At 47.6% G+C, this 13553-nt stretch overlaps 1 protein-coding gene across 1 annotated transcript in view; it reads left to right on the forward strand.

The window, feature by feature from the left end:
* Positions 1-12229: 12229 nt before the first annotated feature.
* Positions 12230-13553, forward strand: part of P4HA3 (prolyl 4-hydroxylase subunit alpha 3) — a 53835-nt gene continuing 52511 nt past the window's right edge. The window contains exon 1 of the mRNA XM_060766983.2: positions 12230-12650. Within this exon, the coding sequence (XP_060622966.2) occupies positions 12481-12650 (170 nt within the window). The 5' untranslated portion in view covers positions 12230-12480. The remainder of the gene's footprint in view (positions 12651-13553) is intronic.

Raw genomic sequence — 13553 nt, forward strand, 5'->3', positions numbered from 1 at the left:
TCATTCTACAGTGCAGATGCATTTAAAGTTTGATGCTGAAATCCCAGGGCCTGGGATATTCTTTCCCGGGATATCCCTAATTATTCAGCCATTGAATGGAAAAGCCCAGGACGTTAATTTTTATTTATTTATTTGCTTCATTTGTATACCGCTCTTCTCAGCCCTCTGGCGACTCAGAGCGGTTAACAACCAGTTTCAACAACACAATACAAAATCATTAATCAATTAAAACAGTATCAATTAATTAACACCAAAATATCAATACAACAGTACAGCACTATAACAATCCATCATGTCTCATCAATAGAATCAGCATCTGAACTCATTGTCCATTCCATTCCAATAATCAATCAATTGCACTGTTTAGTTGAAAGCCTGTTCGAAAAGCCAGGTCTTCACACTCTTCCAGAAAGCCAATAGAGAGGGGGCCGATCTGATGTCTGTAGGGAGGGCATTCCACAGCCGAGGGGCCACCACTGAGAAGGCTCTGTCTCGTCCCCGCCAGGTGTGCTTGTGAAGCCGGTGGGACCGAGAGCAGGTCCTCCCCAGACGATCTTAATGTCCTAACTGGTTCATAGGAGGAGACGCGTTCGCACAGGTAGCTCGGGACAGAACCGTTTAGGGCTTTAAAGGCTAAATCCAGCATTTTGAATTGTGCCCGGTAGCAAACTGGCAGCCAGTGGAGCTGGCGCAACAGAGGAGTTGTATACTCCCTGAGTGCCGCTCCTGTTAGCATCCTGGCTGCCAATCGTTGGACCATTTGAAGCTTCCGAGCAGTCTTCAGAGGCAACCCCACGTAGAGAGCGTTACAGTAGTCTATATGGGATGTAACCAGAGCGTGGACTACCATGGCCAAGTCAGACTTCCCAAGGTATGGACGCAGCTGGTGCACAAGTTTTAGCTGTGCGAATGCTCCCCTGGTCACCGCCGAAACCTGGGGTTCCAGGCTCAGCAATGAGTCCAAGATCACACCCAGACTGCGAACCTGCGTCTATGGAGTGTCACCCCATACTGGCACAATATGATGTTCCTTGGCTGTACCCTTGGATCTCAGCATCTTAGGTGTCATATGTACCATTAAGTACAATGGGAGCAATGAAGCACAAAGCTGTTCTTGGCTCATACCTGTTCATCCTCTCCTGGCCGCAAATAGAGTCTTTCGTTGCCGCTTGGGCTACTACATCCTCATCACGCAGCACCTGGGACGAAATAAGAGAATCTCTCTTTTAACTAGAAATCATGCCGTACGATAAGGGAACTGTAGGGGTGAGACATAGCTCTGGCCAAATCATGGGACACAACAATAATGCCCTACATTTGCTCCACACAGCTGCCTTATCTCACCAACTACAACATCTAAAAGTGAAGAGCACTTGGTCCTGCAGGTGGACAACAACTCCCATCAGCCTCATCCAGAATGGACAATGACATATCCATCTGGTTTTTTTAAATGTCTAGTGAAGTCCAATCTGTAGGGCATTTGGGTTTGCCTTGATGTCCTTTCAGAAAGTAAGTTAGTCTGTCCATACTCTTTATATTCATTGTTTTTAGTTTCCATTCTAACTTACTTTCTGAAAGGACATCAAGACATTGGCCCTCCTCCAGTCTGCTGGAACTTCTCCCGTTCTCCAAGAACTCTCAAAGATGGTTGCCGATGGTTCCGAAATGTCTTCCGCTAGTTCCTTCAATACTCTTGGGTGTAGTTGATCTGTAGGTCCTTCCTTTTGGTCACCCAGCATTTTCTGATCTTCTTTCTTTATGGTGTCGTAAAACACCTCCCTCACTTTTAGCGGTACCTAATTTCTCTAATTACAGCTAAAGCTGTTTTTGAACTGCTTAGGTAAACAGTGAGCAGGGCTGACAGTCAGGCGCTCACGCCAAGCTGGGGTTTCGAACTTGCAAACTTTTGGTTGATAGATCTTAGAGTTGCTGGTTATTTACCAGCTGTGCTAAACCTCCACTACATCTGGATCAAGAGAAGTCATAGCCCCACTCTCTTCTATATTGGCCAGACCTCATCACCTGGAATAATCCTGTGTCCAGTTCTGAGCAGCTTTTAAGCCGAGACTGGAGGGTCATCTGTTGGGAGGGCTTGGGCTTGGGTGGTGTGTTCCTGTATGGCAGAAGGGTTGGACTGGATGGCCCAGGGGGTCTCTTCCAACTCTAGGATTCTAAGGAGTTCAGGGAATGATGGGCTTACCTGTAATGGCGCTGACACCCGTGGACGCCAAGGTGCATCTCATGGGACAAGCAGTGTCGTCGGCAGATCCCTCGGTGGCTGGCACACATCCTCTTGATCAATGGGACAGCCACCTCTTGCCCAGCTTTAACAACAACACCAACAACAACAACAACAACAACAACAACAACATTGGAGGAATGAAAGGGAGAAAATTGTGGCGACTCATTAGTTTGAATCCTGCTTTGTATCATAAATCTCCACCAATTTCACAGGTGAAAACGGGACATATGTGGCTATACAATATCAGAGAGTGGTTAAGGTGGCAAAAATTGCACTATGCAAAAAAAGTTCTTCCTGTTTTGAAAGTGTTGTTTCCTGTTTAATTGTGCGGTCCTTACTCTGAAAGTAGTTGTTTCACTCCAGGAACTTTGTTTTTGTTCCTGCCACAAACTAGGTTGAATTGGTTGAGACTCGATGATGAGATATTCATTGGAAAACTAGAGCAAAATCTACTGCAGGATGTCCCTCCCTCCCACAAAAACAAAATTTTGGCAGTTTAATAAACTTTCCCCATGTTTTTTTAATGATAGAAGCAATTATTGATAACCCAGGAACATTGATAACCCAGAACCGAAGGCATGTTACGTAGTGTTATGACTGAGGAAGTATATGTTAGAGCATGCAAAAAATCAGTTAGTGCAACGTTTCTCAACCTGGGGGTCAAGACCCCTGGGGGGGGGGGGGTCGCAAGGGGGGGGTCAAAGGGGTCGCCAAAGACCATCAGAAAAATACAGTATTTTCTGTTGGTTATGGGGTTCTGTGTGGCAAGTTTGGCCTAATTCTATCTCTGATGTGGTTCAGAATGCTCTTTGATTGTAGGTGAACTATAAATCCCAGCAAATACAACTCCCAAATGTCAGGATTCTATTTTCCCCAAACTCCACCAGTGTCCACATTTGGGCATATTGAGTATTTGTGCCAAGTTTGGTCCAGATCCATCCTAGCTTGACTCTCTGGATATAGGTGAACTACAACTCCCAAACTCAAGGTCAGTGCCCACCAAACTCTTCCAGTATTTTCTGTTGGTCATGGGAGTTCTGTGTGCCAAGTTTGGTTCAATTCCATCACCGGTGGAGTTCAGAATGCTTTTTGGTTGTAGGTGAACTATAAATCCAAGCAGCTACAACTCCCAAATGACAAACTCAATCCCCCCCCCCCCCAAAAAAAAAAAACAACCCTCACCAGTATTCAAATGTGGACATATTGGGTATTTCTCCCAAATTTGGTCCAGTGAATTAAAATACATCCTGCATATCAGATATTAACATTACAATTTATAACATTAGAAAATTTACAGTTATGAAGGTAGTAACGAAAATAATGTTATGGTTGGGGTCACCACAATATGAGGAACAGTATTTAGGGGTCGCAGCATTAGGAAGGTTGAGAACCACTGAGTTAGTATGTGTGTGTCAACTGTAAAATAAGATGCGTGAAGCTGATTGGTTGGGCTATGTCCGGTGTGATGGCTGAACCTGGGACTTTTGGATACTGTTACATTTTTCAGGCTTGAGCTATGCAAGTGCTCAGCAGAGAAAAGCACAGAGAGACAGAGTTCGGAGCTTCTGAAGGAGATTATCCACATGGACAAAGAAAGACCATTTTAAACCCCTCATAAAAGGACATTATGTGATTTAGTGAGACTGGTCACATAATTGGGTTGTTGTAGGTTTTTCGGGCTGTATGGCCATGTTCTAGAAGCATTCTCTCCTGACGTTTCGCCTGCATCTATGGCAAGCATTCTTACAACAACTTACTCAGTTCTTGAGACCGTTGCGACTCACACTTGGCACACAGAGCCCCCATGACCCACTCTACATCCTGGTGTGGTTTGGGGGCCAAAGGACAATGGATGATGGGGCTTGCAGTACCTTCACTCACTTCCTGAGACTGCTGCGACCCACACCAATGACTGATCAAGCTCAAACTTGGTATACAGAGCCCCCATGACCCACTCTACATCCTGGAGTGGTTTGGGGGCCAAAGGACAATGGATGATGGAACTTGCAGTACCTTCACTCACTTCCTGAGACCGCTGCGACCTACACCAATGACTGATCCAAGACCAAACTTGGCACGCAGAGCTCCCATGACCCACTCTACACCCTGGCATGGTTTGTGGGACGATGGACCATGGATGATGGGACTTGCAATACCTTCACTCACTTTCTGAGACCTCTGCGACCCACACCAATGACTGATCCAAGACCAAACTTGGCACACAGAGCCCCCATGACCCACTCTACATCCTGGTGTGGTTTGTGGGACGATGGACCATGGATGATGGGACTTGCAGTACCTTCACTCACTTCCTGAGATCGCTGCGACCCACACTAATGACTGATCAAGACCAAACTTGGCACACAGAGCCCCCATGACCCACTCTACATCCTGGTGCAATTTGGAGGTGGATGGACCATGGACTTGCATATGGGAGTTGTAGTTCACTCATACCCACTGAACCCAGATGACATTGCAGCATAGACAAACAACGCCTATCTCAAATAATCTGGGCACTGTTGGGTCCCCAAGCAAGTATATAATTAAGACCTAAAGCAGAATATATATATATTTTCGATCAGGGATTTGTATGGTACTTACCAGTAGATCCCAGTAGGACCAGCAAGAGAAGAAGCCAGTGACCTAAACTGTTCATGATGGAGGCTGGACCAATTCTGGACATCATCTGCCTGTCCATTCATCCTTTATCCTTTGTGAAACCAAGGCGGAGTTTGGCACCGACTTCTCACATCATGCCCGGAAAAAGGTATTAGCTATTCCCATCAGCATTGTGATGCCTAATCCTAAGCATCGTTACCCAGAAATTGACCTTGCTCTATTCAGCAGGCTTAGCCTCATGTAAACACACATAGAGTTTGAAAATATTTGCCTCCGGATACAATATCAATTCAATATCTACATGAAACCCCTGGGAGAGGTCATCTGGAGTATTGGAGTGCAGTGCCATCTCTACGCAGACGATACCCAACGCCACTACTCGTTTCCACCTGAATCCAAGGAAGCCCCTCAGATACTGGACTGTGTTGATCTGGATGAGGACAAACAAGCTGAAGACTAATCCCGACAAGACAGAGGTCCTCCATGTCAGTCATTCGTCTGATCAAGGTATTGGGTGGCAACCTGTGCTGGACGGGGTTGCACTCCCCCAAAGACACAGGTCCACAGTTTGGGGGTCCTCTTGGATGACGCTTGATGCTCAGGTGTCGGCGGTGGCCGAGAGGGCCTTCGCACAATTAAGACTCATGCGCCAGTTGCAACCATACCTCGTGAAGTCTGACTTGACCACAGTGGTCCACGCCTTAGTTACCTCTAGACTGGACTATTGCAATGCACTCTATGTGGGGCTTCCCTTGAAGACGGCCTGGAAACTCCAGCTGGTCCAATGCTCGGCAGCCAGGGCAAATTACAGGGAGCGGTCAACCCTCCTGTTTAAGGCTGCCGTTTATTTTCCAGTCCCAATTCAAGGTGCAGGTGATCACCTATAAAGTCCTAAATAGTTTGGGACCCACCTACCTTCGTGACCGCATCTCCACCCACAAACCTGCCCGTTCTCAGGTCTTTGGGCGAGGACCAATCTTTGGGCGAGGACCTCCTCTCGCCCCTTCCTCCATCACAGGCTCGACTTGTGGGGATGAGGGAGAGAGCCTTCTCTGCAGTGGCCCCCCAACTCTGGAACTCATTGCCTGGTGAGATTAGGCAAGCCCCTACCTTAGCGGCCTGTGAGACGTGGACTGTCTACAGACGTCACATGCAACTCCTGGAACGTTTCCATCAGCGCTGCCTCCGGAAAATCCTGCAAATCTCCTGAGAAGACAAGCGGACAAACGTCAGTGTGCTGGAAGAAGCAAAGACCACCAGCATTGAAGCGATGGTCCTCCAACATCAACTCTGCTGGGCCGACCACGTTGTCTGGATGCCTGACCACCATCTCCCAAAGCAGTTGCTCTACTCTGAACTCAGGAACGAAAAACGGAACGTTGGTGGACAAGAAAAGAGATTTAAAGATGGGCTCAAAGCCAACCTTAAAAACTCTGGCAGAGACACTGAGAACTGGGAAGCCCTGGCCCTTGAGCGCTCCTGCTGGAGGTCAGCTGTGACCAACAGTGCTGCAGAATTCGAGGAGGCACGAGTGGAGGGTGAAAGAGAGAAACATGCCAGGAGGAAGGCACGTCAAGCCAACCCCGACCGGGACCGCCTTCCACCTGGAAACCAATGCCTTCACTGCGGGAGAAGATGCGGGTCAAGAATAGGGCTCCGCAGCCACCTACGAATCCACAAGGAAACCCATAATGGAAGACCATCTTACTCGTCCAATGACGGATCGCCTAAGCTAAGCACCATATTTCTCTATCTCAGCCTGGGCAAGCTTGGGCCCTCCAAGTGTTTTGGACTTCAACTCCCACAATTCCTGCTTTATAGACTGGGATGAAACTGGATGGGTATGCCACGGGTGCTTTGATTGTGCATTTCCTGCATTGTTGAATGGGGTTGGACTAGATGTCCTTTGGGATCCCTTCCAAATTCTGATTCCGTGGCTGTGATGCAGGGACTGCCCACCAGGTGGCCCCCGAGCCACAACTCTTTGGACCCCAAGGAGCCTTGTCTGCAAAGCCAAAGGTTTTCATTCACATAGAAAGAAATTAATGCGCAACCCTTTCATGCTCCAAATCAAATCTGCCTTTGCTTGCAAGCCCTCTCCTCCTCTGTTTACTTCCCAGGAACACTGAGAGCATGCATGCACTTTTACTGCCTTGGATCAATGCTATGGGATCCTGAGTTTTTTGAGGCAGAAAAGGCCAAAGATATGGTAAAACTACAACTCCCATGTTGCCACAGCATTGAGTCAAAGCAGTGCAACAGCCTACAGCTTGATTGTTGTTATTGTTGTTGCTAGGCACAAATCTAGGCCATGTGAAGGACTGACTATACATGCATCTACATTGTAATATGAATACCTGTTGACGTCACTTGAACGGTCATGGCTCCATGCTACAGATTTATTGAAGTTGTAGATTTGCAAGGTTTTTAGTTTTTTTCCTGCCTCGGCAAACTACAAATCCCAGCATTGAGCCAAGGCAGATAAAGTGTATTCATTCAAGCATGGGCAAACTTGGGCCCTTTGGGTGTTTTGTCACAGACCTCACAACCTCTGAGGATGCTTGCCATTGATGCAGGCGAAACGTCAGGAGGGAATGCCTCTAGAACAGTGTTTCTCAACCTGGGGGTCGGGACCCCAGGAGGGGTCGCCAGGGGGTGCCAGAGGGGTCACCAAAGACCATCAGAAAACACAGTATTTTCTGTTGGTCATGGGGGTTCTGTGTGGGAAGTTTGGCCCAATTCTATCATTGGTGGGGTTCAGAATGCTTTTTGATTGTAGGTTTACTATACATCCCAGCAACTACAACTCCCAAGGCCTATTTTCCCCAAACTCAACCAGTGTTTACATTTAGCATACTGAGTATTCATGCCAAGTTTGGTCCAGATCCATCATTGTTTGAGTCCATAGTGCTCTCTGTAGGTGAACTACAACTCCCAAACTCAAGGTCAATGCCCACCAAACCCTTCCAGTGTTTTCTGTTGGTCGTGGGCATTCTTTGTGCCAAGTTTGGTTCAATTCCATCGTTCGTGGAGTTCAGAATACTCATTGATTGTAGGTGAACCATAAATCCCAACAACTACAACTCCCAAATTATGTTTCATAACAGGAGCAAAATTACAGTTATGAAGCAGCAAAAGAATGTTATTGTTGGGGGTCACCACAACATGGGGAACTGTATTAAGGGGTCGTGGCATTAGGAAGGTTGAGAAACACTGCTCTAGAACATGGTCATATAGTCTGTAAAAACCTAAAACAACCCACGTATTGTTTATTTTTGGATGTAGATGATCTACAACTCCAAAACTCAAGGCCAATGCCCACCAAACTCTTCCAGTCCTTTCTGTTGGCCATGGGAGTTCAGAATACTCTTTGACTGAAGGTGAACAACAAATCCAGCAACTACAACTCCCAAATGACAAAATCAATCGCCCTCCAACCCCACCAGTATTCAAATGTGGGTGTATCGGGTATTTGTGCCAAATTTGGCCCAGTGAATGAAAACCCATCCTGCAGATCAGATGTTTACATTGTGATTCATAACAGTAGCCAAATTACAGTTATGAAGTAGCAACAAACATAATTTCTTGGTTGGGGGTCAACACAATATTAGGAACTCTATTAAGGAGTCGCGGCAAAATCCACCAGTATTCACGGTTGGTCATGTTGGGTCTGTGTGCCAAGTTTGGTCCAGATCTGTCATTGGTGGGTGCCTGGAAATGGATCAAGGTACTGCAAATCCCATCACCTGCTTACATTCTCCCTCAAATGGCACCAGGATGTAGAGTGGGTCATGGGGGCTCTGTGTGCCAAGTTTGGTCTTGATCAGTCATTGATGTGGGTTGCAGTGGTCTCAGGAATTGATTGGGTGTACTGCAAGGCCTATCGTCCATGTTCCATCATCCCACAAACTACACCAGGACCTAGAGTGGGTCATTGGGGCTCTGTAAGCCAAGTTTGATCTTGATCAGTTTTTGTTGTGGGTCACAGTGTTCTCAGGAAATGAGTGAAGGTACTGCAAATCCCATCATCCATTGTCCTTTGGCCTCCAAACCACACCAGGATATAGAGTGGGTCATGGGGGCTCTGTAAGCCAAGTTTGATCTTGATCAGTCTTTGTTGTGGGTCACAGTGGTCTCAAGAAATGAGTGAAGGTACTGCAAATCCCATCATCCATTGTCCTTTGGCCCCCAAACCTCACCAGGTTGTAGAATGTGTCATGGGGGCTCTGTTTGCCAAGTTTGGTCTTGACCAGTCACTGGTGTGGGTTGCAGTGGTCTGAGGAATTGATTGGATGTACTGCAAGTCACATCGTCCATGTTCCATCATCCCACAAACTGCACCAGGACCTAGAGTGGGTCATGGGGGGCTCCACAGTCACCTGGACCTAGAGTGGGTCATGCGTGTCGAGTTTGGTCTGGTTCAGTCGTAGGTGTGGGTTGCAATGTTCTCTGGCATTGAGTGAAGCTACTACAGAGCCCATCCTTCATGGACTGTTGTCCCCCAAACTGAACCAGAACATAAAGTGGGTCATGGGGGTTCTGTGTGCCAAGTTTGGTCGTGCTCTGTCATTGCTCTTGGTCACAATGACAATGATAGAACCAATTAGGACAGCGGTTCTCAACCTGGGGGTTGCGACCCCCAGAGGGGTCGTTGGGCCATTTTCGGGGGGGCGGGTCACGAAGCTGCCTTGGTTGGCCCCGCCCACGCCAAAATGGCTGTTGTTGGGTATTTGTGCCAAATTTGGTCCAGTGAATGAAAATACATCCTGCATTTCAGATATTTACATTATGATTCATAACAGTAACGCAATTACAATTAGGAAGTAGCGATAATAATAATAATTTTATGGTTGGGGGTCACCACAGCGTGAGTCGCTGTATTAAGGGGTTACGGCATTAGGAAGGTTGAGAACCACTGAATTAGGAAATGACATTTATAACCCAGGAACAAAAAATGTGCAACGTGATGCAATTGACTGAAAGCCCCTGGGAGTTACAGTCTGGCCCACTGTGCTTGCCCTCCCTTCCCATCCACAGAACCTGTCTCATAAATCACATTTCCAGTCATTGGTGTGGGTTGCAGTGTTCTCTGGCATTGAGTGAAGCTACTACAGAGCCCATCCTTCATGGACCGTTGTCCCCCAAACCGCACCAGGACATAAAGTGTGTCATGGGGGTTCCATGTGCCAAGTTTGGTCTTGCTCTGTCATTGCTTTTGGTCACAATGACAATGATATAGAACCAATTAGGAAATGACATTTATAACCCAGGAACAAAAAATGTGCAACGTGATGCAATTGAATGAAAGCCCCTGGGAGTTACAGTCTGGCCCACTGTGCTTGCCCTCCCTTCCCATCCACAGAACCTGTTTCATAAATCACATTTCCAGTCATTGGTGTGGGTTGCAGTGTTCTCTGGCATTGAGTGAAGCTACTACAGAGCCCATCCTTCATGGACCGTTGTCCCCCAAACCGCACCAGGACATAAAGTGTGTCATGGGGATTCCATGTGCCAAGTTTGGTCCTGCTCTGTCATTGCTTTTGGTCACAATGACAATGATATAGAACCAATTTGGAAATGACATTTATAACCCAGGAACAAAAAATGTGCAACGTGATGCAACTGAATGAAAGCCCCTGGGAGTTACAGTCTGGCCCACTGTGCTTGCCCTCCCTTCCCATCCACAGAACCTGTCTCATAAGTCACATTTCCAGTCATTGGTGTGGGTTGCAGTGTTCTCTGGCATTGAGTGAAGCTACTACAGATCCCATCCTTCATGGACTGTTGTCCCCCAAACTGAACCAGAACATAAAGTGTGTCATGGGGGTTCCGTGTGCCAAGTTTGGTCCTGCTCTGTCATTGCTTTTGGTCACAATGACAATGATATAGAACCAATTAGGAAATGACATTTATAACCCAGGAACAAAAAATGTGCAACGTGATGCAATTGAATGAAAGCCCCTGGGAGTTACAGTCTGGCCCACTGTGCTTGCCCTCCCTTCCCATCCACAGAACCTGTTTCATAAATCACATTTCCAGTCATTGGTGTGGGTTGCAGTGTTCTCTGGCATTGAGTGAAGCTACTACAGAGCCCATCCTTCATGGACCGTTGTCCCCCAAACCGCACCAGGACATAAAGTGTGTCATGGGGATTCCATGTGCCAAGTTTGGTCCTGCTCTGTCATTGCTTTTGGTCACAATGACAATGATATAGAACCAATTTGGAAATGACATTTATAACCCAGGAACAAAAAATGTGCAACGTGATGCAACTGAATGAAAGCCCCTGGGAGTTACAGTCTGGCCCACTGTGCTTGCCCTCCCTTCCCATCCACAGAACCTGTCTCATAAATCACATTTCCAGTCATTGGTGTGGGTTGCAGTGTTCTCTGGCATTGAGTGAAGCTACTACAGAGCCCATCCTTCATGGACCGTTGTCCCCCAAACCGCACCAGGACATAAAGTGTGCCATGGGGGTTCCATGTGCCAAGTTTGGTCCTGCTCTGTCATTGCTTTTGGTCACAATGACAATGATATAGAACCAATTAGGAAATGACATTTATAACCCAGGAACAAAAAATGTGCAACGTGATGCAACTGAATGAAAGCCCCTGGGAGTTACAGTCTGGCCCACTGTGCTTGCCCTCCCTTCCCATCCACAGAACCTGTTTCATAAATCACATTTCCAGTCATTGGTGTGGGTTGCAGTGTTCTCTGGCATTGAGTGAAGCTACTACAGAGCCCATCCTTCATGGACCGTTGTCCCCCAAACCGCACCAGGACATAAAGTGTGTCATGGGGATTCCATGTGCCAAGTTTGGTCCTGCTCTGTCATTGCTTTTGGTCACAATGACAATGATATAGAACCAATTTGGAAATGACATTTATAACCCAGGAACAAAAAATGTGCAACGTGATGCAACTGAATGAAAGCCCCTGGGAGTTACAGTCTGGCCCACTGTGCTTGCCCTCCCTTCCCATCCACAGAACCTGTCTCATAAATCACATTTCCAGTCATTGGTGTGGGTTGCAGTGTTCTCTGGCATTGAGTGAAGCTACTACAGAGCCCATCCTTCATGGACCGTTGTCCCCCAAACCGCACCAGGACATAAAGTGTGCCATGGGGGTTCCATGTGCCAAGTTTGGTCCTGCTCTGTCATTGCTTTTGGTCACAATGACAATGATATAGAACCAATTTGGAAATGACATTTATAACCTAGGAACAAAAAATGTGCAACGTGATGCAATTGAATGAAAGCCCCTGGGAGTTACAGTCTGGCCCACTGTGCTTGCCCTCCCTTCCCATCCACAGAACCTGTCTCATAAATCACATTTCCAGGAGAAGTTGGAGAAGCACTGAGCCAAGACGCCTGCCAGAGTTTAGCAATGTCTAGTGAGTGCAGAGAAGGGGGGGAAATCTCCGCTCCAAAAGTCCCTTTCCCCATCTGTTTCCCATCTCGTCTCATTCCTCTTTCCGCGGTGAAAGGGTCGGCTGCATCTTCCCTTTGTGGGCCAGACTCCACAGGAGAAGCCGAGGGTGAGCTTCCACTGGGAGAGACATCCAACCATTCCTTTCGAAGGACAAAGACCAAGGGAGAAAGGTTTATCGATCAGGAAAGATGTGGTGGCTTGGTGTGGCTTTCCTCCTGAGCATCTTGCCAAGGGTGCACGCAGAAACCTATACGTCCATGCTGAGCATCCATCAGGCGATGGAGACCGAAGGACAACTGCTTCGGAGTTTGGACTCTTACCTGGATCAAGAGGCCAAGCGGCTCCAAGACCTCCGCAGGTAAAGCTGAGCTTACCTCCTTAAGCGATCCCTCATTGTCCTCCAAGTTCGGTGTCCTGGTGATGGGTCCGTAGGTGGCTGTGGATCCCTATTCTTGACCTGTATCTTCTCCCACAGTTGAGGGCATTGGTTTCCAGACAGAAGGTTGTCCCGGTCTTACTTACTTACTTAGGCAACCCCTCGTTGTCCAAGTAGGATTGTCTTCCAAGATCGGTGTCCTGGTGGTGGGTACGCAGGTGACTTTGGAACCCTATTCTTGACCTGCATCTTCTCCCATAGTTGAGGGCATTGGTTTCCAGACAGAAGGTTGTCCCGGTCTTACTTCCTTAGGTGATCCCTCGTTGTCCAGGTAGGAGTGTCCTCCAAGTTCAGTGTCCTGGTGGTGGGCCCGTAGGTGGCTGTGGATCCCTATTCTTGACCAGCATCTTCTCCCACAGTTGAGGGCATTGGTTTCCAGACAGAAGGTTGTCCCGGTCTTACTTCCTTAGGTGATCCCTCGTTGTCCAGGTAGGAGTGTCCTCCAAGTTCAGTGTCCTGGTGGTGGGCCCGTAGGTGGCTGTGGATCCCTATTCTTGACCAGCATCTTCTCCCACAGTTGAGGGCATTGGTTTCCAGACAGAAGGTTGTCCCGGTCTTACTTACTTCCTTAGCCGATCCCTCGTTGTCCAAGTAGGATTGTCCTCCAAGATCGGTGTCCTGGTGATGGGTCCGTAGGTGACTGTGGAGTTCTACTATTCTTGACCTGCATCTTCTCCCACAGTTGAGGGCATTGGTTTCCAGACAGAAGGTTGTCCCGGTCTTACTTACTTACTTAGGCAACCCCTCGTTGTCCAAGTAGGATTGTCCTCCAAGATCGGTGTCCTAGTGGTGGGTACGCAGGTGGCTGTGGAGCCCTACTCTTGA

The sequence above is a fragment of the Anolis sagrei genome, chromosome 3, assembly GCF_037176765.1.
Source record: "Anolis sagrei isolate rAnoSag1 chromosome 3, rAnoSag1.mat, whole genome shotgun sequence".
Lineage (NCBI taxonomy): Eukaryota > Metazoa > Chordata > Lepidosauria > Squamata > Dactyloidae > Anolis > Anolis sagrei.